Source organism: Marmota monax, unplaced genomic scaffold (genome assembly GCF_021218885.2).
Source record: "Marmota monax isolate L192 unplaced genomic scaffold, Marmota_monax_Labrador192_F-V1.1 WCK01_AAM20220418_F8-fsc00141, whole genome shotgun sequence".
Lineage (NCBI taxonomy): Eukaryota > Metazoa > Chordata > Mammalia > Rodentia > Sciuridae > Marmota > Marmota monax.
Genome location: NW_026692981.1, coordinates 1,744,914 through 1,772,763, shown reverse-complemented (window position 1 = coordinate 1,772,763; position 27,850 = coordinate 1,744,914). Strand labels below are relative to the sequence as shown.

General features: G+C 43.5%; 1 protein-coding gene across 10 annotated transcripts in view; it reads right to left on the bottom strand.

The window, feature by feature from the left end:
- Positions 1 to 27,850, bottom strand: part of LOC124097811 (cytidine monophosphate-N-acetylneuraminic acid hydroxylase) — a 74,022-nt gene that overhangs the window by 22,255 nt on the left and 23,917 nt on the right. For 8 of the 10 annotated variants that reach the window (XR_006853381.2, XM_046452360.2, XM_046452361.2 and 5 more), the window contains exons 4-9: positions 10,931 to 11,040; positions 9,280 to 9,470; positions 6,570 to 6,717; positions 6,121 to 6,202; positions 5,173 to 5,310; positions 3,193 to 3,328 (exon numbers count right to left, since the gene is read on the bottom strand). Coding sequence is in view for 9 of the 10 variants with exons in the window: in XM_046452360.2 (XP_046308316.1) it covers positions 3,193 to 3,328; positions 5,173 to 5,310; positions 6,121 to 6,202; positions 6,570 to 6,717; positions 9,280 to 9,470; positions 10,931 to 11,040 (805 nt within the window). In the remaining variant the exon portion in view is untranslated. Of the gene's footprint in view, positions 1 to 3,192; positions 3,329 to 5,172; positions 5,311 to 6,120; positions 6,203 to 6,569; positions 6,718 to 9,279; positions 9,471 to 10,930; positions 11,041 to 19,964; positions 25,350 to 25,387; positions 27,185 to 27,850 lie in introns of those variants that run through there. The other 2 variants (XM_046452366.2, XM_046452367.2) reach the window with 2 other exon arrangements.

The following is a 27,850-nucleotide window of genomic DNA, read 5'->3' as shown; positions in this document are numbered from 1 at the left end:
GAGCCTCACCCAGTGTCCCAGGCCAGCACCTGCGAGCGTCTGAGAAACACGTGCTGAGCCTGCATCCCGCACCCCGAGGTTCCCCCCCCCCCCGCCGGTTCCCTGCGTCTCTTGTTGCTCCCTCTGCTAGTCCTGCCGTGCCTCCTCCACTTGAATCCCTCACAGCTAAGCTGCACAGAGACTGTCGCCTGTGTGACACAGAGCTCTTAAATTTCACCCCTTCTTTACGGCAGTTTCCAAGGGAAAACTGCTCTTGACATATTTTTGAGATTGAACAGGTTTCAGTGGGAGCACACTCCTGAAACTCGCATCCAGGATTATCCACAATCCCAAAAGATTTTTTTTTTATAACTTTCAAACTTCATCATAGGAGTTTGCCTAGGAAAAAGAGTATATATGATTTTTTTTTTTTCAAATAGAAACTAGGACCACCGATCTCGTGACTTAGAAATGCAATAATGTTCCAAGGGACTGGATCTGGGTTATAGAGAAGACAATTAAGGATAATTAAAAGCAAAGGATTTCTTTACAGTTCTCACAGGTGAAAGCCATGAGCTGAGTTCCTATTTACAAACTCACTCCACAACCCATGAACCGACCAAGCTTCCACGGTCCCTCACTGAGAGCTGCCAGGGCCCTGCTAGTAGCACTCGCACCTAATGTGATGCGAGGCAGTGACGCTGAGCCTCCTTCTGACTCCTGACTAATCAGGTGGTCAGAAGCAGCAGATCCAAAAGCAGAATGGGGAGGTGCAGGGATTTGTCCCAGCAGGAAGAATGACAACTTCTTGGCAAGACCACGAGAAGGACACTTAGCGTCTCTCTGCCTGGGGCTGCTGATGCTGGGGCAAACACCCCGTGGACAGTGTTCTGCTACAGCAGCTTCCGTGGATCTTGGGGACAGCAGACTGTCACAGCAGATCCTAAAACACTGAGGTGATGATAATGCAAAAAAGTTAAGAAGAGACACATTTTGGCCTAAGGCGCTTTCCAAGAAGATGATTCTACCAAAATCAAAAATTCCCATATCTAGAGAAACAAACTCCAGCTATCCAGGAAACTCTGCCACCCAGCATGGCTCATTACCCACAATGACCACGTTCTGGAAGAACTATCGAGGACACTGAGAGAATGGAAGGGAAGTGTTCTCGACACAGGAAGGATGACAGTGTGAGGCATTTCATGCCAACCAGCTAGACTGTCATTCTGCATGTATATAAACAGCCTGAGACATCTTTACATGATAAATATATATGATTTTATCTGTCAATTAAAAAATAGTTCAAACTTTTAATGAGATTTTGGACATTCTTTTTTCCAATACCAAGTCTTTGGAATCCAATGTGTATTTCAAACTTATATCTCGGTTCAGGTACTAAATTTTCATCAGAAAAACTTTATCTGTATTCATATTTAATAAAATTTATAATTTAAAAAGTAGAGTCACATGCTCAAGTTGTTATAAACTTAAATTTTTCTAATAACAGAATTAACCATCAAAAATTCATCTTTATGTAATTCCAATCTAGATTGACAAAACTGGCTTGTTTTTTAGAAGAATTAATTTGATTTTGAAGAAAAAGCATGTCTAGCTTCAAAACTGTGTCTATCTGCTGGACACGCTGGCACACACCTGTAATCCCAGCAACTCGGGAGGCCAGGGCAGGAGGATTGCAAGTTTGAGGCCAGTCTCACTAATTCAGTAAGACATGGTCTCAAAAAATAAAAAGGAAAGTGATGGAGATCAGTGGTAGAGTATCCCTGGGCTCAATCCCCAGTATAAAGAACAACACCACCAAATATATCTATCCAAGTTTAGGGAGTTCACAAACTTTTGTAGCAACTTGTTAATATTAATACTGACTTCATAAATCATTTATAAGCAACTCTAAATACAACATAACATTCTTCAAATTCTACTTGCAATTTTTCAGTGAACTGTAATGCTGTCCAATTAAAATAAAATTATCTGCATATTTAATTTAGAAAAATATGTACAGCTATAATATTGATTCGTGTCATGAAACGTTTCCATTTTAACACAAAAACTCGTTATGGGTTGAATTGGGTTCCCCTCCGAACAGATTCGTTGGTGTGCTAACCCCCAGTCCCTCAGAAGTGACCCTTCCAGAGAGGTAGACACTCCACAGAGGTGGTCAAGGTAAGATGAGGCCATGAGTGGACCTTGACCCAGCACAACTGGTGCCCTGATGGCACAGATATGCGCAGGCAAGGCCACCTGCAGACAGCGTGGGGAAGCCTGGAGCAGCTCCTCCCCAGCAACCGCAGAGGCCTGACCACCGCACCTGGACTTCAGAGTCTCAGCTCTATATCCGTGAGACCACTTGCTGGTGGTGTCCTAAGCTGCCCTACAGTACGTGGCAAGTTTTAAACAGCAGCCCTAGGAAACTAGCACTATCCTTACAGAACCAGTCACAAAGAAGCCTTGCCTCTCACCACACCTTCAAATCAAGCTGTTCCATGATGAGAAAATGTAACCACACTGCCTGGTTTTGTCTTTGATTCCTGAGTATCTGCCAAGCATTTCTTTTGTGTCAGGAATCCCGAATTGAATCAACAGTGTAGGTCTTCCCTGACTTAACCAACGTGCTTTGGCAAAATGCACGAGATTGGAAAATTCAATCTTTCCATAAATTGGTGATGTTCAAAGCATTTGAAGAATTCATGTTGCCTCAAGAGAAATCACATCACATCCCAGGATATGAGAACGTAGCCTCACGACACAATTCTATTCTGAGGTGCAGGGGGCACAGAGAAGGCTCTGGAGCCAGGCAAACCAGGGTGTGCTGCTCAGTGCCACTCTCCAACAGGGTGGCTGGGGCACGTCCCTTGCCTCTGTTCAGACTCCTGATCTGCAGAACAGGCACATGCCACCTTCTTCACAGGGTCATCAGGGGGCTAATTTAGATGGCTTGGCTAACAGCCCCCTGTTCACTTCTTGGCATGCCCTCAATAAATGCCTTGCTCTTCCCTTGGGGATCTCTGAGGACCCCTCTCCGAGCTTACTTGGGTGTCTTCTGCCTCGTGCTCCCAGTTCTCTGGCAGCTGTTTAGCCAGCTCAGGGCTCCTCCCCTCCCCTCCTCTCTCCCCTTCCCATTGCATTCCAGCACAGTCACCCCCTCCAGCATGCGTGAACTTGTGTGTAAAAACCGTACGAAGTGTCCAGCCATACTTGTCTGATGGGTGGGACTCCACAAAATACCCAGCGAAGGGACAATAGATTCGGGGCTGCAGGTCCTTCACCAGCTGAGCCTTGTAGTTCAGCAGCTTCTTCCTCTCTGTCTTAATGAACTGGGCTTTCCACTCCTCTGCAATGACAGTATTTGGGTTAGAGTCTCCTCTGTTCAGAAACCACAGAAAAGCAGATGCTCTGGTAAGCTGGAGCTTGTTCAGAAGGATGACTAAGGTAGAATAGAGTATAGCTCTGAGGCATTGGGCTTTCTCTTTGATAGGGGTGATTTTGGGATCCCTAGCTAAATACAAAGGTCAGTATGTATAGTCACACCTCGAGTGCGAGCACATTTTAAAGGCACTGTAATTCTAACTTTACTAACAAATGAATGAGTATCACCTTAGCCTATTATAAAAGCGGAGCCTATTTGTCACACCTTACAATGCACAGTAATTTAGAGCATAAATGTGGAATCATATGTAGGTTCAAGGTCCTGCCCCACCATACACTGGTTGTGCAATATTGGGTTAAACTACCTAACTTTTCAACATCTGGTTCCTCCTCTATAAGTGCAATCCTGATGTCTACGTCACAAGATTGTCATTTACCAATCCATTCTCTCAATCAATATCTGTTGTGTACCTACTATGGGCTAGAAGTGGTTGTAGGCACTGGGAATACAATAGTGAACAGGACCAGGCAGGTGCCTGCTCTCGGGAGCATTTGCTCTAGTGAGAGAAGCAAATAAAAAAAGTCTTTACAGAGAGTTAGGTGCTAGGAAGAAATTAAAACTGGGCCAGAGGACAGAGGATATCTGGGGCAAGTGGGTGGGAAGGAGGGTCTTTAGGCAGGGTGGTCAGAGAACCAATGGCCATTGAGATTGGACATAAAGTTGGCAGTCACGCCGTTTGTGGGCAGGAGGACCCCAGGCAGGGGAAAGAGCCAATGCAAAGCCCTGGCAGGAGGGCATTTGGAAAGCCGAGGGTGAGGAACAGAAGGAAGGGCGGCTGGGAGACAGCAGGCTTCGGGAGACGGGCGGGAGAGTGAGCTGGGGATTAGGCAGGACCAGAGTGTGCAGGGCCAAGGGTCAGAGAGCCGTTACTATGTTATTGCCATGACATTTGATAAAGATAAGAACATAGATACAGGCACTGATAGTATTTCTGTCTCCTCCAGCTCCTCCCGGATGCTGATGCCTGCACACACACTCACACAGACAGGCACGGTGCTGGTTAACCCGGAATGAGTGCCTCCCTAGCACACTGTGAGTTCCCAGGGCCAGAAGCCTCCCTGTCTTCCCTGATTTCGCATCCTGGAGGCTGTGAAGCCGACTGCAGAAGGAAGCAGGGGCGCGGGAGAGGCTACTTCATTCTGCAAGGAGGGCATTTCCTGCCACATTGTCCGACAGGGATCGTTACTAACATGGTGATCCACTAATCAGAAGTAGTGAGCACTCAGATGCTGAGGTCGAGGATACCTAATGAAAGAAACATACCACTTACACATTTTCCTCATGCTAAGCCATGCTCTGTTCTTGCAGTGCTCTGAGTAAAAGGGCTCCTATCTGGGATCCCACAATTTAGAGGGCTCCTTCTGTCCATGCCCCTCCCTGCTGAGTTTACACAGGAACAACAGGACTTGCCACCTGAGCTGTTTTGGATCATATTCCAAGGGCATTTAAGCCTGGGCACCAGTCTCACACCTTCTCCATTCTGCTGGGTTCCAGAAACCCCGTTCAATCTTTCTCTTAGCTCTTCCCTGTCCTGCATCTGATCTTGGTGTTCCTTTCATGTACCATCATCAGATTCTGAGCTGGGAGCATCAGTTTGCAACATATGTGGCTGTAAGTCTGGTTTCCCTGGAAGGCTGCAAATTTCTTGCAGGGAGGAAGCACATCTCCATTATCTTTGTACTTATTCTCACATCACTGAGCAAAGGGCCATGCCTGATGTTTGGTATCTCATTGATACAAAATATTACCAGTGAATTTTCCACCGCTGAAGGTCATTGGAAAGCCTGATGCTCCTCCAGCAAAATCATTCATCATCAGAGCAGCATTCACCGGCAGCCTTCCCCCATTGGGTCTGGTGCAGTCCACGGTATTGAGTATCTTGTGACCTGTGGAAAGAGAACACATGTTCAGGTGGAATCTCAAACAGCACAGCTAGAGTTCCCACGCCAGCAGTCTTCTAGGTACGCTCTACATTCTGACTTATTTTACTATAGAATTGGTTACATTCAAGGAAAAAAAGAAGAAAATTGCAAAATATAAAGACTTCAGTAGCATACTCTAAATTTTCAAGTGAATCACTGCATTTGATTGGGTAGATTCTGGTGTCTCAGGAAGATAATTAGATTGATTCCACTCTGGGTCGCAAATATATCACCCGTCTCAACCAACTCTCTCCAGACATTAAGCCGAAAGGATGCAAAGAAGGAAGAAAGACCCGATCATCACGAATCCTTCTATTTTTTGCAAATTCTATGCAAAGTTCAAACTTAAGTCATTATCAAGGCAGGAGGACCATGTTCTCATAAGAAAGTCCAAAGTGTATGATTGGATTTCCTAATGAAATTTTGAGATGAAAGTAACTAAAGACATTTATTCACAAAAGATATTTTTGAAAAAATTACTATAAATATAAAATTTAAAATATAAGAATTACTATAAAATATAAAATATTGATTGCCCAGTAGAAAAAATCTTCACCCCTCTCATATGTACATTAGATTATTGGTAATTTTTTTCTCTGAAAAGAACATAGGAATGGCTACTCGTCTTACTAAGACAAGGATACAATGTACTCGATCCTCTGAAAATTAAGATACAGAGAAGATGAGAACAGGATGAAGCTGCAGGTGGCTACCACCATCACTCCTACCCAGAGTATTTTTCATTTTTCATTGTTGCTAAGGAGGAGAAAGTACCTTTGTACTCCACAATAATGCAAGTGTCCATCTCAGGATGAACGCCATCCATCAAGATCATGAATCGAAGATTTTTGTCTACCTGGAATTTAACAATAAAACCAACAACTGTGTATATCAGTTTGGGCTTTAATCCAGTATTTGATAAGGTTGTCACTTCTGGAAAGACTGGTTAACCAGACCTTTTTAAAAAACCTTTCAGACAATTTTTTAAAAGCCCCTTATTTGGAATGGGATTTATTACCCTGTCTTATAGGGTTACTGTTGTCAGTGGAGATAAATCGTCTTTTAATCCTCTTTTACTTAACTGTGCAACATTTGAAGCTTAAATGAAGGCAGTATTTACCCAGCACAGGTCCAAACAACATGGCCTTTTCTCTTAGTCACCTCATCTAAAGTCAACCTCAGAAAGCACAGGTGGAAAGTACAGAAGGGAACTGATCCCTGACCTGCTGCCATGCTCCAAATGGCACCACGTTGATGTTAGTCAACTGGACACCGCTGTGTTTCAGATTCCAAAACACTGGTCTTTCTGTGTCGCCAACATAAATGGGAACATCCGGTCGTCTCTGGGAAAGCTTCTGTAGTGTCGGGTAACTAGGGTCAGAGAGAGGGAAAGGTGAAAGATGGAAAAATAGGGTTGTCTAGGATAAGAGACTGTCTGTTCCTGAGACCAACACGTTGACCGAAGAGCAAGGAATTGAAAATCAGACCCTCACCAGAGACCAGAGGAGCATCTCTGCTCAAGGCTGATTAAAGTGATAAGGAGAGTCTCTAGGAGATTGTGCTTTCTCCTCAGAGTGTGCATGCACCACACGGTAGCTCTGTAGAGGGTCGTTATGTGCCAAGGTTGTGTGTGCCATTGTGGGGTATGGCAAGGACGAATGATGAACGGCCAGTTGCCTACTGTATTTCAAATGTGCACGAGTTCTAGGCTCTTCTTCACACTTTATTTGATTCTCACAAAGAGTTCTGAGGTTGTTTGTAGACGAGAAAACATCTTCAGAAATGTACAACTCACAAATAGTACGTTGGCACTCACATCTGGATTTTCTGATTCTGAACCTGGTGCTTCTTTTAGAAGGCAGGTCTAACTTTCAAGAATGTCCTCTCCAGTTTAAGAATCAGACTCACACACAGAATGTAATGTCAGGTGAAATAAATTTGTAATCATAAGAAAAGTATGAGCAAAGTCCACATATGGGATTTATCAACTGTACTGACAATGTTCACATTCCAACACTGTTAAAATAGGTCCGGTGGGGAAGAATTGCCTGGCTTTCTTTGAATAAAGGTTATCCGCTAGAATACACTGACCATTTCCCTTGTTTTTGTGATTCAGGGAGGTCCTATTCAATAAATAAAGATCAGATGGTATGACTGGGAGCAAATGAACTCAACACTTATTGTTCGACTAAGAAAGAGTTGAAAATGGTCAACCAAAGAAATGACTCCAGGGAGTAAAAGTCACAAGCTTCAGCAACTTTCCAGTGATCGGTTCTTGGCAACACACCGCACAGGTGTCGGGCACTACAGTGGAACCTGGTGTCTTGGTGCATGACAACTGTGCTACACAAGCCTCTGAAGCTAACCTAAAAAGGTTTCAGCCAGTGGCTAAAGAATAGACTGACTAGATGACATTCAAAATTCTTACCCATGCCCCTAAAACTCAGTGCATTCCCAGAGAGTGTTCTCATTTGAACTTTAGGCAATTACATTTTATAGCAGACACCATAAAACAATTGCCTCGTTATCATGATACTGTTATCATGGTGCCATGACCAACCATACAAAGTTGTACCACACACTTCAAGTCACTGTGCAGCACAAGAACCCAGGGTCTCATAAGCCTAAAGTTGTGCAAAGTTGGTTCCAAGGGCTTGTGTGAGACAAAGCAATCAGATGGTCGATTAGTGGACTTTTTGGACGGTGGTACCACCACACTGCAGTGGGCTGTGGTCAGTTAAGGAGTATGTTGCAGGTACTCTGTTACTAAGTCAGTTAATTAAAAAAAATCAAACTACTGCCTTTAGAAAATAAAAACAAAAGCATATCCATGCCCCATAGTTCCCGTGTGCTTTAGAACAGACCAGCAAGGAGCCAGTCAACCAACAGCCAATCTATTAACCCTAACCATGGCATTTATGTGACTCTGTCACGTAGGAGAAGGCAAAGCTGCCTCAGAAGAACCCTGCGGCCACGGCTCTGTGTGGATGATGGCAACTGAGGAAAGGTGACGACGCTTGCAAACCAGGTAATCAAGCACCACCCTGCAGTTCAGCTGAGGGGCGGGAGAAGGTCCTCCCTCCTGTGATACAGCTCATTTACAAATACGAGTGGCTTCTCCCTCCTCTCTCCTCTGACGGCCTGGGTAAGGGATGCTTCTTCGGGATCACCAGTGTCCAGTTCCTCTGGTTTCAGCAAAGTGTGGCCTGGGTTTGACTCGGGCTCCTGAGTCCTGCAGGAGCTCTAGGGGCTGTAGACCAGGCCTGGCAAGCCAGTGGCGGGAGCCAAGCCTGGCCTGCTCTCTGCTTTTGTGTGACTTTGCAAGCTGAAGTCAGTTGTGTTCTCCTTTTAGATGATCGTAAAGAAAATCAAACAGACAGTAATAATATATGATTCATAAAAATTATGTGATATGAAAATATCATCATCCCTGAAGTTTTATTGGGAGAGTCATTTCCTTTCAGGACTGTCTGTGGCTGCTTTTGAATGATAGTGGTGATGTTGACTCGGTCACAATGCTGATTACATGGCTTTCGGAGCCTAAAATATTTACACTGGCTCTTTATATTTAAAAAAAAAATGAAACAGAGGCTGATTCCTGTTATAAATGCTGAGCTGAGGAAACAAAACCCCAAAGCTCAATCCTGCTGACCTTCAGCCTAAACTTGCACCGCCTAGTCTCAGGGTGGCACGTGAGGGGACTGTGAACCCTGTCCCCCTGACAGAGCTTCCTCATTTCCACTGGCGCAAAGCATGGAAGCCCTTGTTACATTGAAATTGCAAAGTGCATGCACACATCCGTCTTTGTTAGTGCTCTTCTCTTCATTCCAAATGAAGTGCTTCGGAGCGAGTGGTCACTGCAGGAGAGTTGGAGGACCGTCCTGCTCGTATCGCAGCGTTACTGGCCCCCGAGGTGGTGCCAGGGCTCCTTACCTCAGGTGGTCTGAGTGCATGTGGCTGATGTAAATCAGGTCTGCTCGGCACAGCCTCTCCAGCCAGTCTGAGGGAGGCTCATGCAGCAGCCACCATCCTCGGGCAAAGGCAGGACCCATTAGCCAAGGGTCAAACACCATCCTCTTGTCTCCCAACTTGAGGTCCATGCAGGCATGCGTGAGATACGTTACCTGCGGGCAGAGTGAGATTCCTGTGACTGAGGCACTACTGGGCAGCAAAAGTAAACAGAAAGCTTCTCCTGGCTCGCTGACAACTCGGGTCGGAGAGTTTTGTTCCTAAGCAAGGTTAGGCAAGAGCTTGGGCTCAACTGCGGCTCAGCAGGTGCCTGAAATGAACAAACTCCCAGCACAGCCCTGACTCTATCAGAGCAGACGCTCTCGTGTTGGGTTTTAGGTGTCAAACCAATTGATTTACCCAAGCTCACTCTATCTAAATCTGGCATTTACGTGTGACCCGCACCATGAATATCTTTTGTGACTCGTCCTTCACAGCACAGTCTGCAAGGTGCTGTGGCCAGCATTGGGGATCTGAGCATGAGAGTGGCTGTGAACAGGGACATGAGTGAATGACGCCGAGGAGGGTGCGGGTGCGGGTTGGCACAGCGGAGCAGCCTGGATGGACCCGCCATGTCCGTCAAGAGGCCTGCGTGGCCTTCTCTTCCCATCACCCGCCAGCTCAGCCTGCAGGATGCAGGTCCTGGGAGACACAGTGGCTTACACAGACCAGCACAGACTGGGGAATTCCAACCCCGTTCCTCCTGATCCTGCCCCCGCCTGGCCTGAGAAAGATAAGGTAGCAAGAGCCCCAGCACCAAAGCCAACGGGAGCAGGGCAGGAGAGGTCGGGGCCAAAGTAGCTCAAATCCTGCCCGTCTGGGGCGCCTTCCCTTGTTTTTCCTGAAGAAGTAACTGCTCAAACATGCCCACGTTTCCAAACACACAGAGAAATGAATTTAAGATTGTCTCTCCCAAACTAATGTTTCCTCTGAAAAATCCCAACTTCTAAGTCTGGAAAAATAGATAAGGAGGTTTTGAAAGATATTAGGGCAAGATGTAGAAATATACCACTGTCCCTTGCTGGGGCTTGGATGTGGCTTGTCCCCCACAGTCTCCTGTATGACCAGCCCGGTGCCATCATGGCCGGTAGAAGTGGGGGGATGCTAAGAGGCGGGGCCTAGTGGGAGGCCTCACCCTAGACTGATGCAGGATCAGCCCAACTGCCTAGGGGACAAGTTGTCACAGGTGGACTGGCACCTTTCACAAAGGTGCTTCTTGCCACTCTTGCACGGGCTCCTGCCATTGGGATGCCATCCAATCAGGAAGCCCTCACCAGAGCTGAGCAGATGCCAGCTTCAGGCTCTTGAACTGCCAGAACTATGGGTCAGTGTCTTTTCTTTATAAATTACCCAGCCTCACATATTTTGTTACAGTGACAGAAAACAGACTAAAACACCATTCTGTCTGATGAGGATTTGACATCCAGCTAATTTCTGAACTTCCTCTAGTAGTTTTGTATGGTTCTCCTTTAGGATCTGTTCCTGTTCTAAAGTTTTGTATTGTTTTTCCCTGAATATATATGAAGGATATTTTTGTTTTATTTCTAAGAATATTAAAATTTTACTGTTTTCTTACCTGCACTTCCCCAAAAGCCAAATCTTCAGGGGGCCTGGGATCTGAATCCCAGGGGTTAGGAGGATTTAGTTCTAGAAGTAAAAGTCCACTGTTTTCATCCATTTCAACAACTGGAACCAAAGGGAAATAAATTTGGATTATTAACAAAAAATGGCTTAAAAAGTATTACTGAAATAGCAACCTGTGGTTCAAGTACACAGAGTAGAAAAAAAAATCAAAGGAAAATTAAAACAAGTCTACCTCCGACTCACTTTACAGCCCAGAACTCAGAGGCCTGCGTAGCTGGACATGCACCACTTCACCGCAGTGAGTGAGGGAGAGGGATGGGCTCGGTGCCGAGAAGTGCCTTCTGGTAAGGGCCAAGCCCGTTTCACACAATAAGTAACCCCAGCCAGTCCGGGAAGGTGGGGTGTCTGGGGACCAGAGAACCCTGGTGATGCAGGCAGGGGGATGGGCCCCAGCATGTACGGGTGCCGGGTGTGGAGAGTTCGCTGTTCACAAAGTGCCCGGTAAGTGACAGCCTGGCGAGTCAATGGCCTATGGGGACTGGACCAGTCAGAGCCTGAAGGCCCCCACGTGCCATGCCCAGTGGTTTCGGTTTTATCTTGGAGCCAGGAGGAATCAGTGAGGCTGTGAAGGCACTGTGGGGACCCTGGTGGCAGCCTGCTCAGGACCCACTGTCCTCCTCCTCCTTCCTGCAGCCTCTGATTCCCCAGGAGGTGTGTGTCGCTGAGGCGGGCCACTCAGGCAGGCCTGTGGTCCTGGAGGCTCCTAGACAAAGCTCCTACACATTCTGAGCACAGCTCTGGCCGGCGGGATGTGCGTGGATGTCTGCAGCAGGATTTGCGGGAACACTGCTCCTTCCCTGACCAAGAGGAAGGATCCAGGGACCTGCCCTAGTGGCCTTCCACTTTCCCCTCTTATTTGGACATGGTTGCTATTCCTTAGGGACAGGAGCCGTCATGAGACCCTGAGGAAAAGAGCCACTTACTAAGAGACAAAGCAGAGAGGAGGCGAGCAGGCTCCTGGATGGAGCCATGGAACCACGGCACTTTGCTCTCCGAGTTGCTGTGATGTGAGAAGCAGGCCCCCGTAGGATCAGGACCCGGGATTGGGTTTCTATTGCACGAAGTCAAAACAGCACCTCAGGATGCAGCAGGAGGGTAATACAGTCAGAACTAGTCTGAGATCCCTGAGAGAGCTACGGGAGGCTCTGCGGGAGGGAGGAAGAGCACCCTGGATGGTCTCCCTGTGGTGTGGTGGCCGTGAACTGGAGACAGGTGTCCCCCGCAGAACTCTCACTTCCCCACTTCACAGTGGGTGACCTCCAGCAAGGCACCTGCTCCCCTTCTTTGATGTTCTTATCTTTAACCTTTGCTACTTCCAAGGATACCAGGATAATTGATCCTAATAAACACTGCAATTGTACCAATTGCTATTTGAGGCATATGTCGTCTGCCACCAAGGCAGTCCCTGTCAAGGGCATCTCCAAAAGACAGCGACCAACGGTGCTGGAAAACTGGAAATCCACATTCAACAAAATGAAATGAACCCCCTCTCTCTCACCCTGACAAAACCAACTCAAAGTGAATCAAAGACTCAGGCATTAGACCAGAGACCCTGCATCTAACAGAAGAAAGAACAGGCCCAGATCTTCACCATGTCAGCCTAGGACCTGGCTTCCTAAACAAGACTCCTAAAGCACAAGAAGTAAAATCAAGAATAAATATGGGCTGGGGATGTGGCTCAAGCGGTAGCACGCTCGCCTGGCATGCGTGAGGCCCGGGTTCGATCCTCAGCACCACATACAAACAAAGATGTTGTGTCCGCCAAGAACTAAAAAATAAATATTAAAAAAAATTCTCTCTCTCTCTCTCTCTCTCTCTCTCTCTCTCTTGAAAAAAAAAAGAATAAATAAACAAGATGGATTCAAACTAAAAAGCTTCTCTCAGCAAAGGAACAATCAATAATGAGAGGAGAGAGATTACAGAATGGGAGAAAAATTGTTATCATAGAGCACTAATCTCCAGGATATATAAAGAACTCAAAAAAAAAAAAAAAAAAAAACTTAATGCCAATAAATAAATAAATAAAATCCAATCAATAAATGGGCTAAGAAACTGAATAGACACTTCACAGAAGAAGAAATACGATCAACAAATATATGAAAAAATGCTCAGCATCTCTAGCAATTAGAGAAATATAAATCAAAACTAAGTCAGAATGGCAATTATCAAAAATATAAGCAACAATAAATGTTGGTGAGAATGTGGAAAAAAATCACACATTGCTGGTGGGACTGCAATTGGTGCAACCACTCTGGAAAGCAGTATGGAGATTCCTCAGAAAACTTGGAATGGAACCAACATCTGACCCAGCTATCCCACTCCATGGTTTATTCCAAAAGGACTTAAAATCAGCATACCACAGTGATGCAGCCACATCAACGTTTATAGCAGCTCAACTCACAATAGCTAAGCTATGGAACCAACCTAGGTACCCTTCAGTAGATGAATGGATAAAGAAACTGTGGTACATATACACAATGGAATATTACTCAGCCTTAAAGAAAAATTAAATTATGGCATTTGCAGGTAAATGGATGGAGCTGGAGAATATCATACTAAGTGAAATAAGCCAATTCCAAAAAAACCAAAGACTGAATGTTTTCTCTGATATGCAGATATTGATCCATAATTGGGGCATAGGAGCTCAGGAAGAATGGAGTTAGTTCAGATTAGGTAGAGGGGAGTGAAGAGAAGGGATGAGTAGGGGGTAGGAGAGACAGTAGATGAACTGGACATTATTATGTTGTGTACATGCTGGGAGCCATTAGCCAAGTAGGTATGACAATTTCCTTGCCAGCATACCCCATGTTGCAGTGACATTGAATGTAGGTGACCTTGCTCAAGGACCAAGGCCGATTAGGGCGTTCCCGGTTTAGGTTCCAGGTTTAAGGTTTAAGATTATTCCTGCTGGGAATAGGGCGTATCTTGCTGCCTGAGTTCCCCTTGAGTTCTCACGGGATTCAGACAGTATATTCTTTGGGAGATAGAAGCCCAGTGGAGGTGGATTTGGGCAGAGAACGTGGATTTCCCCAGAACGTGATTGTAGACGGCTGGTGTGAGTTCGGGAATAAAGAGTTGCTGTTTGAATCTACAAGCTGTGTGGTGGCTCGTGATTGTGTGCCCAGCCAGACTGCGGCATCTGTGCCCAGCCAGACTGTGGCATGTACACATATGTCTACACAGCCGGTAGGGTTCTACATCACCTAAACCAGAAGAACGAGGAATCATACTCCCTTTATGTATGATGTATCCTAGTGCCTTCTACTGTCATGTATAACTAATTAGAGCAAATTTTAAAAATGTTAAACAAAGGGCATCTTCACTCTGTCCTAGAAGCCATGTGCTTTGCAATGACATCGAATGTGGAGATGTTTCATCTGCCCCTTTGAAACCACTGCTAATTATACTCACTTTGAAAAAACTGCCTATGGAAGAAAATGAGGTAAAAGTGACCACAGAATAAAAAATGACGCATTTCAGAATTAGTCTCCGCCACGGTAAACAGAGATCCCTCCATCAAACTCCAAGTTTTCTAGGTCATTTGCTGGACCACACAAGGAAAGGACTGAAAATGTAAAAATTCACTTCCTCTAAAAGCCTTTTCTTCTCCCCATGCTCCTCCTGAGCTTCTCCTTCCCACTTGTGTTCCTCCCTGTGCCCTGGCAAAAGGGGGCTCACCCGACCAGATCTGCCTGGAAGGCCCCTGCCCCTGCCTATCAACCTGCTCAGCCTCCGGCTCCACTGGGGCCACATGTCGTCTTACCAGAGAGAGCCTTCCTCCCCCTTTCCTTCCCTCTCCCTTCTCTCTCTCTCTCTCTCTCTCTTTCTCTCTTCCTCCTCCTCCTCCTCCTCCTCCTCTTCCTTCTCTTTCTTTCTCTTTTGGTCTCTTATATATAAAAGGTTGTGGCTCAGCGGTAGAGTTCACCTAGCACATGTGCAGCCCTGGGGTCGATCCTCAGCACCTCATAAAAATGAATAAATTTTTTAAAAAAGTGTGTCCAACTACGACTAAAAAATAAATTTAAAAAATTTACTTGTCACATAGTAATTGTATATACCTATGGGATACAATGTAACATTCATACATTTAAGTATGTGAACACATGCACACAGGCTGTCAGATCAGGTGATTGGCTTTTCCCTCACCCTTACAATTTCTATGTGCTAAAAACATGCAAAATCTTCTCTACCACCTAGTTTGGTACAACTAGATACCACTAATTCCAACCCCAGCTACGCCGGTGCTACAGGACAGGAAGCTGCATCTCCTGTGGCACCCTCCCTGCACCCATGGGCCACCCCGTCCAGCCGGAGGCTGCCGTCCCTCCCTGGCCTCCAGGTCTCCTGTTTTCCTCTCATAGGTGCACCGAGGTTGTTTGCTCATGGTCCATCTGTCCTGCAAATGCACGCTCCGCGAGAGCAGGGTCATTCTGCTTGTCATGGTTCTGGGTGCCACAAGCCATGTTGGGACCACGTGGGATTCACTAAGTGTGTGGTAGTTGACTCATGGTCTTGGCATCTCATCTTCTGAGACTGTCTTGGGCTGCACGGCCCCTCGAGTTGCTGCTCCTGCCCAGACCTGACTTAAAGAAGTCAGCACCTAAAAGAAGAGTCACCTCAACACGAGCGAGAAACATAGTGCATCCCTTTCCTCTGTTCTCCAAGGCACTTTGAAGCCTGTTGGGAAAGGGTCCCAGCAGGCAGCCCCCACGGGTCCCTTCTGTCACACCTCCACGTTGCCTTCCCTCACCTGTCCACTCTGCTCCAGGAGTGGACTCTAGCAGACCACACCAAGGGCTCCCAGACCCTCTGCCTTCCAGGCGGGTCAGTGGGCGGAGCTGCTGACTCCTCCTGCCCTCACCTGGGCCACTTTGACCTGGCTGTGCTCTGGGCACCATCGCAGGAATTATGACACATACTTCACATAGCTCTGGTGGGGATCAAATGAGATGGTGAATCCTAAAGTGTCTAGCACCTCGCCTGGGACAGAGCAGGCAGTAAAAGATACTAGCATTGTTATGGTGATTATTTGACACTTTAAGAAGAGTTAAGAAGAATATTCATTACAGAGTGAACAAAGCTACCTATTATCAGTGGGCAGCTGGAAGACACAGTGGTGTCAGGGACACCCTCCAAACCTCTCGCTCTGATACCATTCCTAAGGACTTTCCTTCTTCCTGATTTTTTTCTCTTAAAAGATGCAAAAGAAATTAAGAACCTGAAACTCTTAACTATTGTTCTGAAAGTACAAAGATAAATTGCATTTACTCAGGGAAGAGAAACTCTCCGCCTCTGTTCACAAAGTGGTAAGAAAGTGGTATCCTGATTTTGACCTTGCAGACTGGTGAAATCTACTTCATTTGGATAATAATTTAATTTCCAGAAAAACAAACGAATGATATTCCTTAAACTCTTAAGTAAGGAAGAATAATAAAGATGAACTAGAACAAAAACACATTAGAAAACTATAATAATAAAATAATTGATTATTGGCATTAAGATCACTAAACAATAGATACTTGATTATATAACTAATTTATGAGTATATTCTAAAGAGGGTATCACAAATTGGCAGACTGTCTAATGAATCACATTTCTTGGTTGGTTAGCTAAACATTCCAGTTAAGTTAGGACAAAGGAATGCGATCTTATCTGGAAAACGTATGATAAACAACTACCAAGGGAGAACTTTTCAGTTCAGCAGCAGTGGAAATAATTCCATGGAAAATCTAAACAAATACAAATGTAAAAGGAAAATGTTTCAATGCTGAAACAATATGTCAAGCATGTTTTGCTAAATGATAGTTAAACAAACTATGACCATCACATTTGTTAGACAGATGTTAAGTAAAAGTAACAAGATACAATTTTTGCCTCAATGAGAAGAGTCTGAGGGCTGGGGATGGAGCCCAAAGGTAAAATGTTGGCCTAGCACACCCAAAGCCCTGGGTTCAATACCCTGCACTGGAAAAAAATAGAAAAGTCTTTAACATACTAAGCTGCTTATGACTGGATGAATTTTTTCTTTGCTTGTATTTTTATTTTTCCTTAATGCACAGTAAACTTTTAAAAAAATAAAAGTATTTTGAAAACCTGTAAAAAAAACTGAGAAAAGTCTGAAAACCAGGAATGCCCTGAGCTAGTTAAGGTATGGGGAGAAAAGTCATGCACAGATACTATTTGCTGAGAGCCAAAATTCATCCGTTCTGAAGAATGGGTGGTAACACACTTCATAATGGAGAATGGGCAATGACTCACGCACTCATGTGGGGTCTCTAATTAAAAGGGCTGTGTTCATCCTACTTCTCAATTCCTGAGGTATTTGGTCCATGTAAAGCTACTTTCTCTTTTATTTGCTCCCTTTATCTCATTTCACTGCTTTACAGGGTGTCCTTCAGAGTGTCTGTGCAGGAGGTGCTTTGCGTTGTGTGCATTAAGTCCTATGCCCAGTGCAGGGTCTCCACATCAGTAGACCCCCTGATGTTGAGGTCCATGGTGTTGCCAGATGCATATTCAGTGCTCCTCTCCTAACAGTGCTGAGCAGTCCATGGTGGGTGTACGTCCAGCACATTTTACCTACTCATTCCCCAGATCCTGCCTCAGCGGAATTTCTCGTGATGTGAACAGGAGTAGATTGATGGTAACTCTGCCAGACACTTTCTAGAATGGCTGCACCAGCCACGCTCCCAGCAGACGCTTCGCGATCCCTACATCCCTGAAAATGTCTAGCATCATCTTAGTTTCTATCTTTTTTTTTGATTTATGAGTTAAAGAAATATTTTTGTGTGTTTAATAGTCTGTGGGTTCCTCTGTAAAACGCTAGTTCCTGCCCTTTCTTCCCTTCTTATGTTGCATTTCCTGTCTTGGTCAACTTGAAATACTTCCTATCATCTGCTGGGTATTAATCTCTTGTTGGTTATGGATACTGCAAAATATCGGAAAGTGTCACATGTCTTAGTTTTTTTTTTTTTAATCCATGATGCCCTTCCTTAACCCAAAATCCTAGATATTGATGAAATTATATTTTTGAAGTTTAATGACTGTCTGAAGAGTCGAGAAGTGCCACACCGTTTCCAAGCCAGAGATGTCCTCCTGTGTTTCTTCTGTAGCTTTGCAACTTTGCTCTTCACGTTCATGTGAAGCCTGCTGTAGGTGGAGGGGTAGGAAGTGTGATGTGGGTGAAGGAGTTTAATTAATCAGACCTTTTGCCAGTAACTCAGCGACTCCATGGCAACACCACTAAATGCAGAGAAGCTCTTATTTATTTTTGTGGTGCTGAGGATTGAACCCAGGGCCTTGTGCATGAAAGGCAAGCGCTTTACCAACTGAGCTATATCCCCAGCCCATCAGTTTTGTTTTTGGTAGCAAAAACAAAAACGTAAGTAGTTGAAATTCCAACAGAGAAAGGGCTAAATGAATTCTATGTTAGCACTTAATATGAACACACTTAAAAATCATATATAGGGTCATGCACCTCATAATGATGCTTCATTCAATGATGGGCCACACGTAGACAGTGGCCCCTAAGATTAAATTGGAGAGTAGAATCCAAGATGGCAGGCTAGAGGGAGGCAGCATTCTGTGTCACTCCGGGACCTGGGATCCAAGTAGTGGGAATGCTGTTTCTCTGCGAGTGATTAGAGAACCCCCGACAGTTGCTGCCACGCAGGTCCTCCAGGTGCCGCCACGCAGGTCCTCCAGGTGCCCGAGTAGGACAAAGGCATTAGCACTCGTGCAGGACACCCAAGTGCAGCCCATGCACAGGAACTCCTGTGTGGACCCCCAGCTACCATTGGGGCTCCTCTGGTCGCCTCCATCTTGGGGCATTGCAACCACTGTCACAGTCCCCTATACCCGGTAGCCTGAACCTGGTACACAGCCCTGGATCCAGAGATAGCCACCAGCCACACTACTGCACGCCACTGAGCTGCATCTCTGAACAAGCTGTTCAACACCACTTCCTGGCCCCACCTGACCCAAAAACCCATTGCTGAAAGCAGCCACCTCCATCATGGGACACCTTGGTGGCCTTTAGTTGGGAAAACTCCCTGCTTGGAACTCTGGCTGGGGCTTAGAAGCAATATCAAGGTACCAAAAGTCCCCAACTCCCTCCTCTCCCCAGCAGCCGCTAACCTGGCTCAGTGCCTGAGGCTACGCGGCTGGTCCTTAGCTCACAAAACTGGGTCCTGAACTGTCCAATATAAAACAGCTCTCTGTGACAGGGCACAGCCCCCAGAGTGCAGCCCACAAGATGGCCAGAGAGAAAGGTTCCTAATTAGGAAGTAGAAAGGGAGGGGTGAGTGAGACACAGTTTAGAGACTAAGTTAGAGACCAGGAATTGTGAGGTCAACAGGGATATAAGGAGATAAGACCAGGCACCCACATCACACGAGCAGGCCCCAAAGGAGATCCTTGGACCAACCCTGATGACTTTCACATCCTGAGGGTGAGATATCAGCAAACAGCAGATGACCTCACCTGCTGGTTGAGAAGCGAAGCTGGAAAGATACTGACCTCCCACAAAAGATCTTCTTTCCAGATTTTTTTTCCCTCTCTCTCTCTCTTCTCCCACCCTCACATCCCCAACATCTGTGAAACCAAGAACCTTTCATGAAATGGGCAGCTGAGGACTGGGATGTCTGAATAGTATGTCACAATGATGTTGTATATTGTTTTACCTCCTATTTTTACATTTTTTACTTTCTTAATATTTATGTTTGTTTTTGTACTCTATTGTCTTCCCACTTATTGTCTCCCCCAAATCACTTTCTCTTTCTTCTCCTGCTACTAACCAACTTTTTTAGATTCCTCTTTCACACTTCCTAAGATCTAATAAGTCTGCATCCTCACCTCCTACCCCTCAACATCTCACCCTACACCTCACCCCGGGTTCTTAGTCCACCACCAGAAACTGTAGACCCTTTTGCAAACCTACTGTTTATATTGTAGATAATCATTGAACTCACCATTTCTGATACTGTGATAAAACCATGAATGTCTCAATAGCAGCTATTTGGTTTAAGGCTGTATGTCTTTGCATTCGGATCTGTTCACATTGTCCTCCCCCTTAAGACAGAGGTCCTGGAAACCTGCAGGGACACCATGAGCCTATAGGGTAAAAACTGTCACACCTCGGATCCCCAGAGCTAGAAGGGAAGGGACATGAACAACATGAAACCACAAGGGAAGGAAGTGCCCAACAAACCAGGATACTACATGATGAGAATCCATGGGCGGCACAGGAGGAGAAAGGACAGAGGAGTTCAGGATGTACATGATTAAAATGTTCTGTGAATTAAAGGGTGAGATTAGAGAGCAAATACAGGAAGCAAAATACTACAATTAGGAGATAGAGGTTCTGAAAAAACCAAACAGAAATCTTTGAAATGAAAAAAAAAAAAAACCAATAAACCAAATTAAAAGCTGAATACAAAGCCTCACCAACAGATTAGACCACTTGGAAGACAGGACCTCAGACAATGAAGACAAAAGATAAAATCTTGAAAAGAATGTTGACCATGCAGTGAAGATGGTAAGAAACCATGAGCAGAACATTCAAGAAACATCAGATAATGTAAAAAGACCAAATTTAAGAATTACTGGGCTAGAGGAAGGCATAGAGGTCCAAACCAAAGGAATGAACAATCTGTTCAATGAAATAATATCAGAAAAATTTCCAAACATGAAGAATTAATTGGAAAATCAAATAAATACAAGAGGCTTACAGGCCACCAAATGTACAAAATCACAACAGATCTACACCAAGGCACGTGATAATGAAAATGCCCAGCATACAGAATAAGGATAGAACCTTAAAAGCCACAAGGGAGAGGAATCAGACCACATATAGGGGAAAACCAATTAGGATATCTTCAGATTTTTTCAACCCAGACCTTGAAAGCTAGAAGATCCTGGAACAACATATACCAAGCTCTAAAAGAAAATGAATGCCAACTGAGAAAATTATATCCAGTAAAATTAAGCTTTAGAATTGATGATGAAATAAAGACCTTCCATTACAAACAAAAGCTAAAAAGAATTTACAGCAATAAAGCCTGAACTACAGAACATCCTTGGCAAAATATTTCACGAGGAGGAAATAAAAAACAACAATAAAAATCAGCAAAGGGATATAGTACACTAAAGGAAATACTAATCAAAGGAGAAACCAAGTCATGTTAAATACCAAAAATAAACAAAAACGGCTGGAATACAAATCATGTCTCAATAATAACCCTGAATGTTAGTGGTCTAAACTCACCAATCAAAAGACATAGGCTAGCAGATTGGTTAAAAAAAAGACCCAACAATATGCTGCCTCCAAGAGACTCATCTCATAGGAAAAGACACCCATAGACTCAAGGTGAAAGGTTGGGAAAAAACATACCACTCACATGGACTGCGGAAGCAAGCAGGGGTGTCCATCCTCATATTAAATAAAGTAGACTTCAAGCCAAAGTTAATGAAAAGGGATAAAGAAGGACCCTACATACTGCTCAACGGACCATACACCAACAGGACATAACAATTATATGTCCCAAACAATGGAGCAGCCATGTTCATCAAACAAACTCTTCTCAAGTTCAAGAGTCAAATAGACCATTACACAATAATTCTGGGTGACTTTAACAAACTTCTTTCACCACTGGATAGAACTTACAAATAAAAACTGAACTAAGAAATCTATAGAACTCAATAATATAACCAATAAATTAGACTTAACCGATAGAGAATATTTCATCCTTCAATGAATAAATACGCTTTCTTCTATCAGATCTCAATGGAATGAAATTAGAAATCAATGATAAAATAAAAAGTAGAAGCTACTCCAACTCCTAGAGACTAAATAATATGCCATTGAATGAACAATGGATTGCAAAAGATATCAAGGTGGAGATTAAAAAATTCTTAGAGGTAAATGAGAGCAGTGATATAGCATATCAAAATCTCTGGGACACTGTGAAGGCAGTACTAACAGGAAAGGTCATTGCATGAAGTTCCTTCCTTAAAAGAAGAAAAAGTCAATAAGTAAATGACCAAAGCCCTAGAAAAAGAAGAACAAATCCACACCTAAAGCAGTAGAATAATTAAGATCAGTGCTGAAATCAATGAAATTGAAACAAAAGAAATAATTGAAAAAATTGACAAAGCAAAAAGTTGGTTCCTTGAAAAAATAAATAACATTGATAAACCCTTAGCCATGCTAACAAAGAGAAGGAGAGAAAGTTCAAATTACTAACATGTGTGATGAAAAAGGAAATATCATGACAGACACTACAGAAATATAAAATAATTAGGAATTATTTTGAAAATTTGTACTACAATAAAATAGAAAATATCATAGGAATTGACAAATTTCTAGAGTCATATGATTTGCCTGAACTGAATCAGAATGATATACACAAGTTAAACAGATCAATTTCAACCAATAAAATAGAAGACACCATCAGAAGCCTACCAACCAAGAAAATCCCAGGAAAAGATGGATACACCGCCGAGTTCTACAAGACCTTTAAAGAATAACAAATACCAATACTCCTCAAATTATTTCATGACATAGAAAAAGAGAGAATACTTCCAAACTCATTCTATGAGGCCAATTTCACCCTGATTCCAAAACCAAACAAAGACACATCAAAGAAATAAAACTTTAGACCAATATCTCTAATGAACGTAGATGCAAAATTCTCAATAAATTCTGGCAAGCAGCATGTAAAAACATATTAAAATGATAGTACATCATGATCAACTGGGGTTCATCCCAGGGATCAAGGTTGGTTCAACATATGGAAATCAATAAATGTAATTCATCACATCAATAGACTTAAAAATAAGAATCCTATGAACATCTCAATAGATGCAGAAAAAGCATTGGACAAAATACAGCACCCCTTCATGTTCAATACACTAGAAAAACTAGGGATAACAGGAACATATCTCAACATCATAAAGGCTATCTACACTAAGCCCCAGGCCAACAGCATTCTAAATGGAGAAAGATTGAAGGTATTCCTTCTAAAAACTGGAACAAGACAGAGATGCCCTCTTTCACCACTTCCATTTAATATAGTTCTTGAAACACTGGCCAGAGCAATTAGATAGATGAAAGAAATAAAAGGGATAAGGATAGGAAAAGAAGAACTCAAATTATCACTATTTGCCAACAATAAGATTCTATACATAGAAGATCCAAAAAATTCCACCAAAAAACTTCTAGAACTAATAATGAATTCAGCAAAGTAGCAGGATATAAAATCAACACCCATTAATCAAAGGCATTTCTATATATCAGTGACAAATTTTCTGAAAGAGAAACTAGGAAAACTACCCCATTTACAATAGCCTCAAAAAAAAAAATACTTTGGAATCAACTTCACAAAAGAGGTGAAAGATCTCTACAATGAAAATTACAGATCACTAAAGAAAGAAATTAAAGAAGACCTTAAAAGATGAAAAGATCTCCCTTGTTCTTGGATAGGCAGAATTAATATTGTCATAATGACCATACTACCAAAAGCACTATACGGATTTAATACAATTCCAATCAAAATCCCAATGACATTCTGCATAGAAATAGAAAAAGCAATCATGAAATTCATCTGGAAAAATAAGAGACCCAGAATAGCTAAAGCAATCCTTAGCAGGAAGAGTGAAGCAGGTGGCATCACTATATCAGATCTTAAACTATACTACAGAGCAATAATAATAAAACCAGGACGGTATTGGCACCAAAACAGACTGGTAGATCAATGGTACAGAATAGAGGACACAGAGACAAACCCACATAAATTCAGTTATCTCATATTAGACAAAGGTGCCAAAAACATACATTGGAGAAAAGATGACCTCTTCAACAAATGGTGCTGGGAAAACTGAAACTCCATATGCAACAAAATGAAATGAAACCCCTATCTCTCACAATGCACAAAACTCGACTTAAAGTGGATCAAGGACCAAGGAATTAAACCAGAGATCCTGTGCCTAATAGAAGAAAAAAATAGAAACCCAAATCTTCATCATGTGGGATTAGGCCGTGACTTCCTTAATAAGACTCCTACAGCACAAGAAATAAAACCAAGAATCAATAATTGGGATGAATTCAAACTAACAGCTTCTTCTCAGCAAAATAAACAATCAGTGAGGTGAATAGAGAACCTACAGATTGGGAGCAAATCTTTACCACATGCAGATCAGATAGAGCACTAATCTCTAGGATATATAAAGAACTCAAAAATCTTAACACCAAAAGAACAAATAACCCAGGCAATAAATGGGCCAAGGAACTTCTCAGAAGAAGATATACAATCAATCAACAAATATACAAAAAAAAAATGTTCAACATCTTTAGTAATTAGAGAAATGCAAATCAAAACTATTCTAAGATTTCATCTTACTCCAGTCAGAATGGCAGCTATCAAGAATACAAACAACAATAAGTGTGGTGAGGATGTGGGGGAAAGGCACATTCATACATTGTTGGTGGGACTGCAAATCGGTGCAACCAATATGGAAAGCAGTATGGAGATTCCTTGGAAAACTTGGAATGGAACTACCATTTGACCCAACTATCCACTTCTCAGTTTATACCCAAAGGTCTTAAAAACAGCATACTACAGTAGGGACACAGCCACATCAATGTTTATAGCAGCTCAATTCACAATAACTAAACTGTGGTACCAACTTAGATGCCCTTTAGTAGATGAATGGATAAAGAAACTTTGGCATATATACACAACGGACTATTACTCAGCAATAAAAGAGATTAAAATCACGGCATTTTCAGATAAATGGATGGAGCTGGAAAATATTATGCTAAGGGAAGTTAGCCAACCCAAAAACCAAATGCCGAATGTTTTCTCTGATATGAGGATGCTGATCCATAATAGGGGTGGGAGGTGGTGAGCATGAGAGGAATGGATGAACTTTAGATAGGGTCAAGGGGAGGAAGGGGAAGGAGGGGACATGGGGGTGGAACAAGAGGGACATCATTACCCCAAGCACATATATGAAAACAGGAATGGTGTGACTCCACTTTGTGAACAACCAGAGCCATGAAAAATTGTGCCCTGTACGTGTACCATGGATTGAAATGCATTCTGCTGTTGTGTATAACAAATTAGAATAAATGAATAAATGTTTTTTAAAAGATTAAATTGGAGCTGAAAAATTTGTGCTACCTAGTGAACCCACAGCTGAAGAGGCAAGAAAAAAGGGAGCCCTCGGAGAAGGGAAAGGGGAGCCCCTAAGACAACGCAGGAGCTCTCAGACCTCGACCAGCTTCTGCAGAAGCTAAGGAACCCGGGACTCCAGCCCCAAGGGTCCTCACTAATAGGATGTTCGCAGCGTGTTACATGCTAAAAGCGAAACTGTGGCCAATAAAAGAACTAACCGAGGAAGCTGCCGTGGACCACCTTCTTCTCAAGAGCGCAGGTCCTGCAGAAAGGTCTTTTAGTTTCCATCCACAGGCTGTGGTCACTGTTCCCGCCCAGAACTTCCTGCTGGACCGAGCGCAGCTGGAGGCCGGGCGTGGTGAGCCTGACCCCGGAGGACCCAGGGTGTGTGCCTTAGCCAGTCACAAAACCAATTTAAGTCAAAACAAACAAAAACCACTTTAAAGTAGAAGAAAGCATGTACAAAAAAGATAAGAGGAGAGAAAACACTTTCCTACAGCTACACGACTGTTTGTGTTTTAAGCTAAGTGTTGATAGAAAGAGACAAAAAAACGTTCATAATGTTAAAAAGTCAGCGTGAGCCAGGGGCGATTCTTAAAGAAAGCTCAGAATCAAAAACCCGCCCAGGCCTGCGCACCCACTCGCCCCGCGCCTCCTCTCCAGGGTCCCACGCCTCCACTCCAGGCCCCACACCTCCACTCCCAGCCCTGAGCCTCCGGCCCTGAGCCTCCACTCCAGGCCCTGAGCCTCCACTCCCAGCCCTGAGCCTCCAGCCCTGAGCCTCCACTCCAGGTCCTGAGCCTCGACTCCTGGCCCAGAGCCTCCTCCACCGCGTGCGCCCAGCCAGGCACCATCTAAAGACCTCTGGGACTATTTTTACTGTCCTTCTCGGCGCTTAGACACACAAATACCCAGCCTCATGCGGTAATTGCCTACAGTATCCAGCACGTCCAGGCGCCCTCCAGGCTCGACGCCCAGGAGCAGAGGCTGCCCTGTGCAAGCCGGGTGAGCGGCAGGCCATGGGACTGTGTCCGCCACCTCTGCACCGTGAAGGTGGCGGAACTGCCCTGGGACGCAGCTCTCAGCACGCGCCCCGCCGCCGAACCGACACCAGTGTACAGTGTACAGTGACTGATGCTTATTATAATGTGAACAGGATGAACCTCAAAATGCAAAAATAACACAGGGTGACTACAACTATTCGTCACGTGAAGCCCGAACAGAAGGCTGGAGAGTGGAGCAACTAGACAGACGATCAACGGGAAATAGGAGACTTGACCAAGACCCCAACCCGGCCCACAGAGAACTCTCCACTCAAGGACAGCAGGACATACGCTCGCCCCAAGGACCTGCGGAACCGCCTCCCGCACAGACCATATGTCAGGCCATAAAACAAGTTCCAATCAACTTTAAAGGTACAAAAACATATAAAATATGTTCTGTAACACAATAAAATGAAATTCGATACCAACAAGAGAACAACATTGGGGAATTCACAAATGTGTAGATATTAAACAACATAGTTCTAAGTAACAAATTGATTGATTAAAGAAGAAATCAAGAGAGAAATTAGAAACACATTGGTCCAGGCATGGTGGTATGCACCCATATTCCCAGCTACTTGGGAGGCTGAGGCAGGAGGATCACAAGTTTAAGGCTGGTCTAAGCAACTTAGTGAGACCATGCCTCAAAACAAAATATAAAAAGGGCTGGGGCTATAGCTTAGTGTTAAAGTACCTTTGGGTTCAATCCTTAGTAGGAAGGAAGGAAGAAAAGAAGGCAGGCAAGTTGGCCAGAAATTGAAACAAATGAAAACTCAAAAACAATATGTCAAAACTAATGGAATTCAGCTGACACAGTGTAAAGAGGGAGATTCATTCCTGTACACATTTACATTAAAAAAGAAAAATCTCAACCTCTTACCTAGGAAACCAGAAAAATAAGACCAAACAAAATACAAAGCAAGCAAAGAAAATAATAAAAATCTAAAGCAGAAATAAATAAAAAGTCTAACAAAACAGAACATCAATAAAAATAAAATTTAGCTCTTTGAGAAGATCCACAAATTGAGAAAACTTCAGTTAGACTGAGCAAAAAAAAAAAAAAAAATAGAGGTTTCTAAATTATTCAAATCAAGAATAAAAAACAGGACATTACTGTTGATCTTACAGAAATTTAAAAAAAAAGATTACAAGGTAATATTATGAACAATTATACACGAACAGAATAGATAACCCAGGCAAATTGGAGTAATGTCTAGAAAAAATTAACAAATTAAAAAACCAACCCAAGTAGAAAGAGAAAAATCTGAGCAGGTCTCTAACTAGAAAAAAAATTTAAACTAGTATTTAAAAAAAAAAAAAAAAACTTCCTGCAAAGACAGGCTCAGGCCCAGATGGTTCCACTGGTGAATCTGATGAATAGTTTGAAGAATTATCACCTGTCTTTCACAAAGTCTTCCAATAAACAGAAGTAGAGGGAACACTTTCCAACTCATTCAATGGGTCAGAAATAACCTGATAATAAAGTCAGATGAAGACATTTCAAGAAAAGAAAAACAAAGACCAATATTTCTCATGAATATAGGTACAAAAAATCTTAGCCAAATAAAATTTAGGAATATGAAGGTTAAACATGGCCAAGAAGTGTTTATGCTAGGTGGTCTCAATATTCAAAAAAAT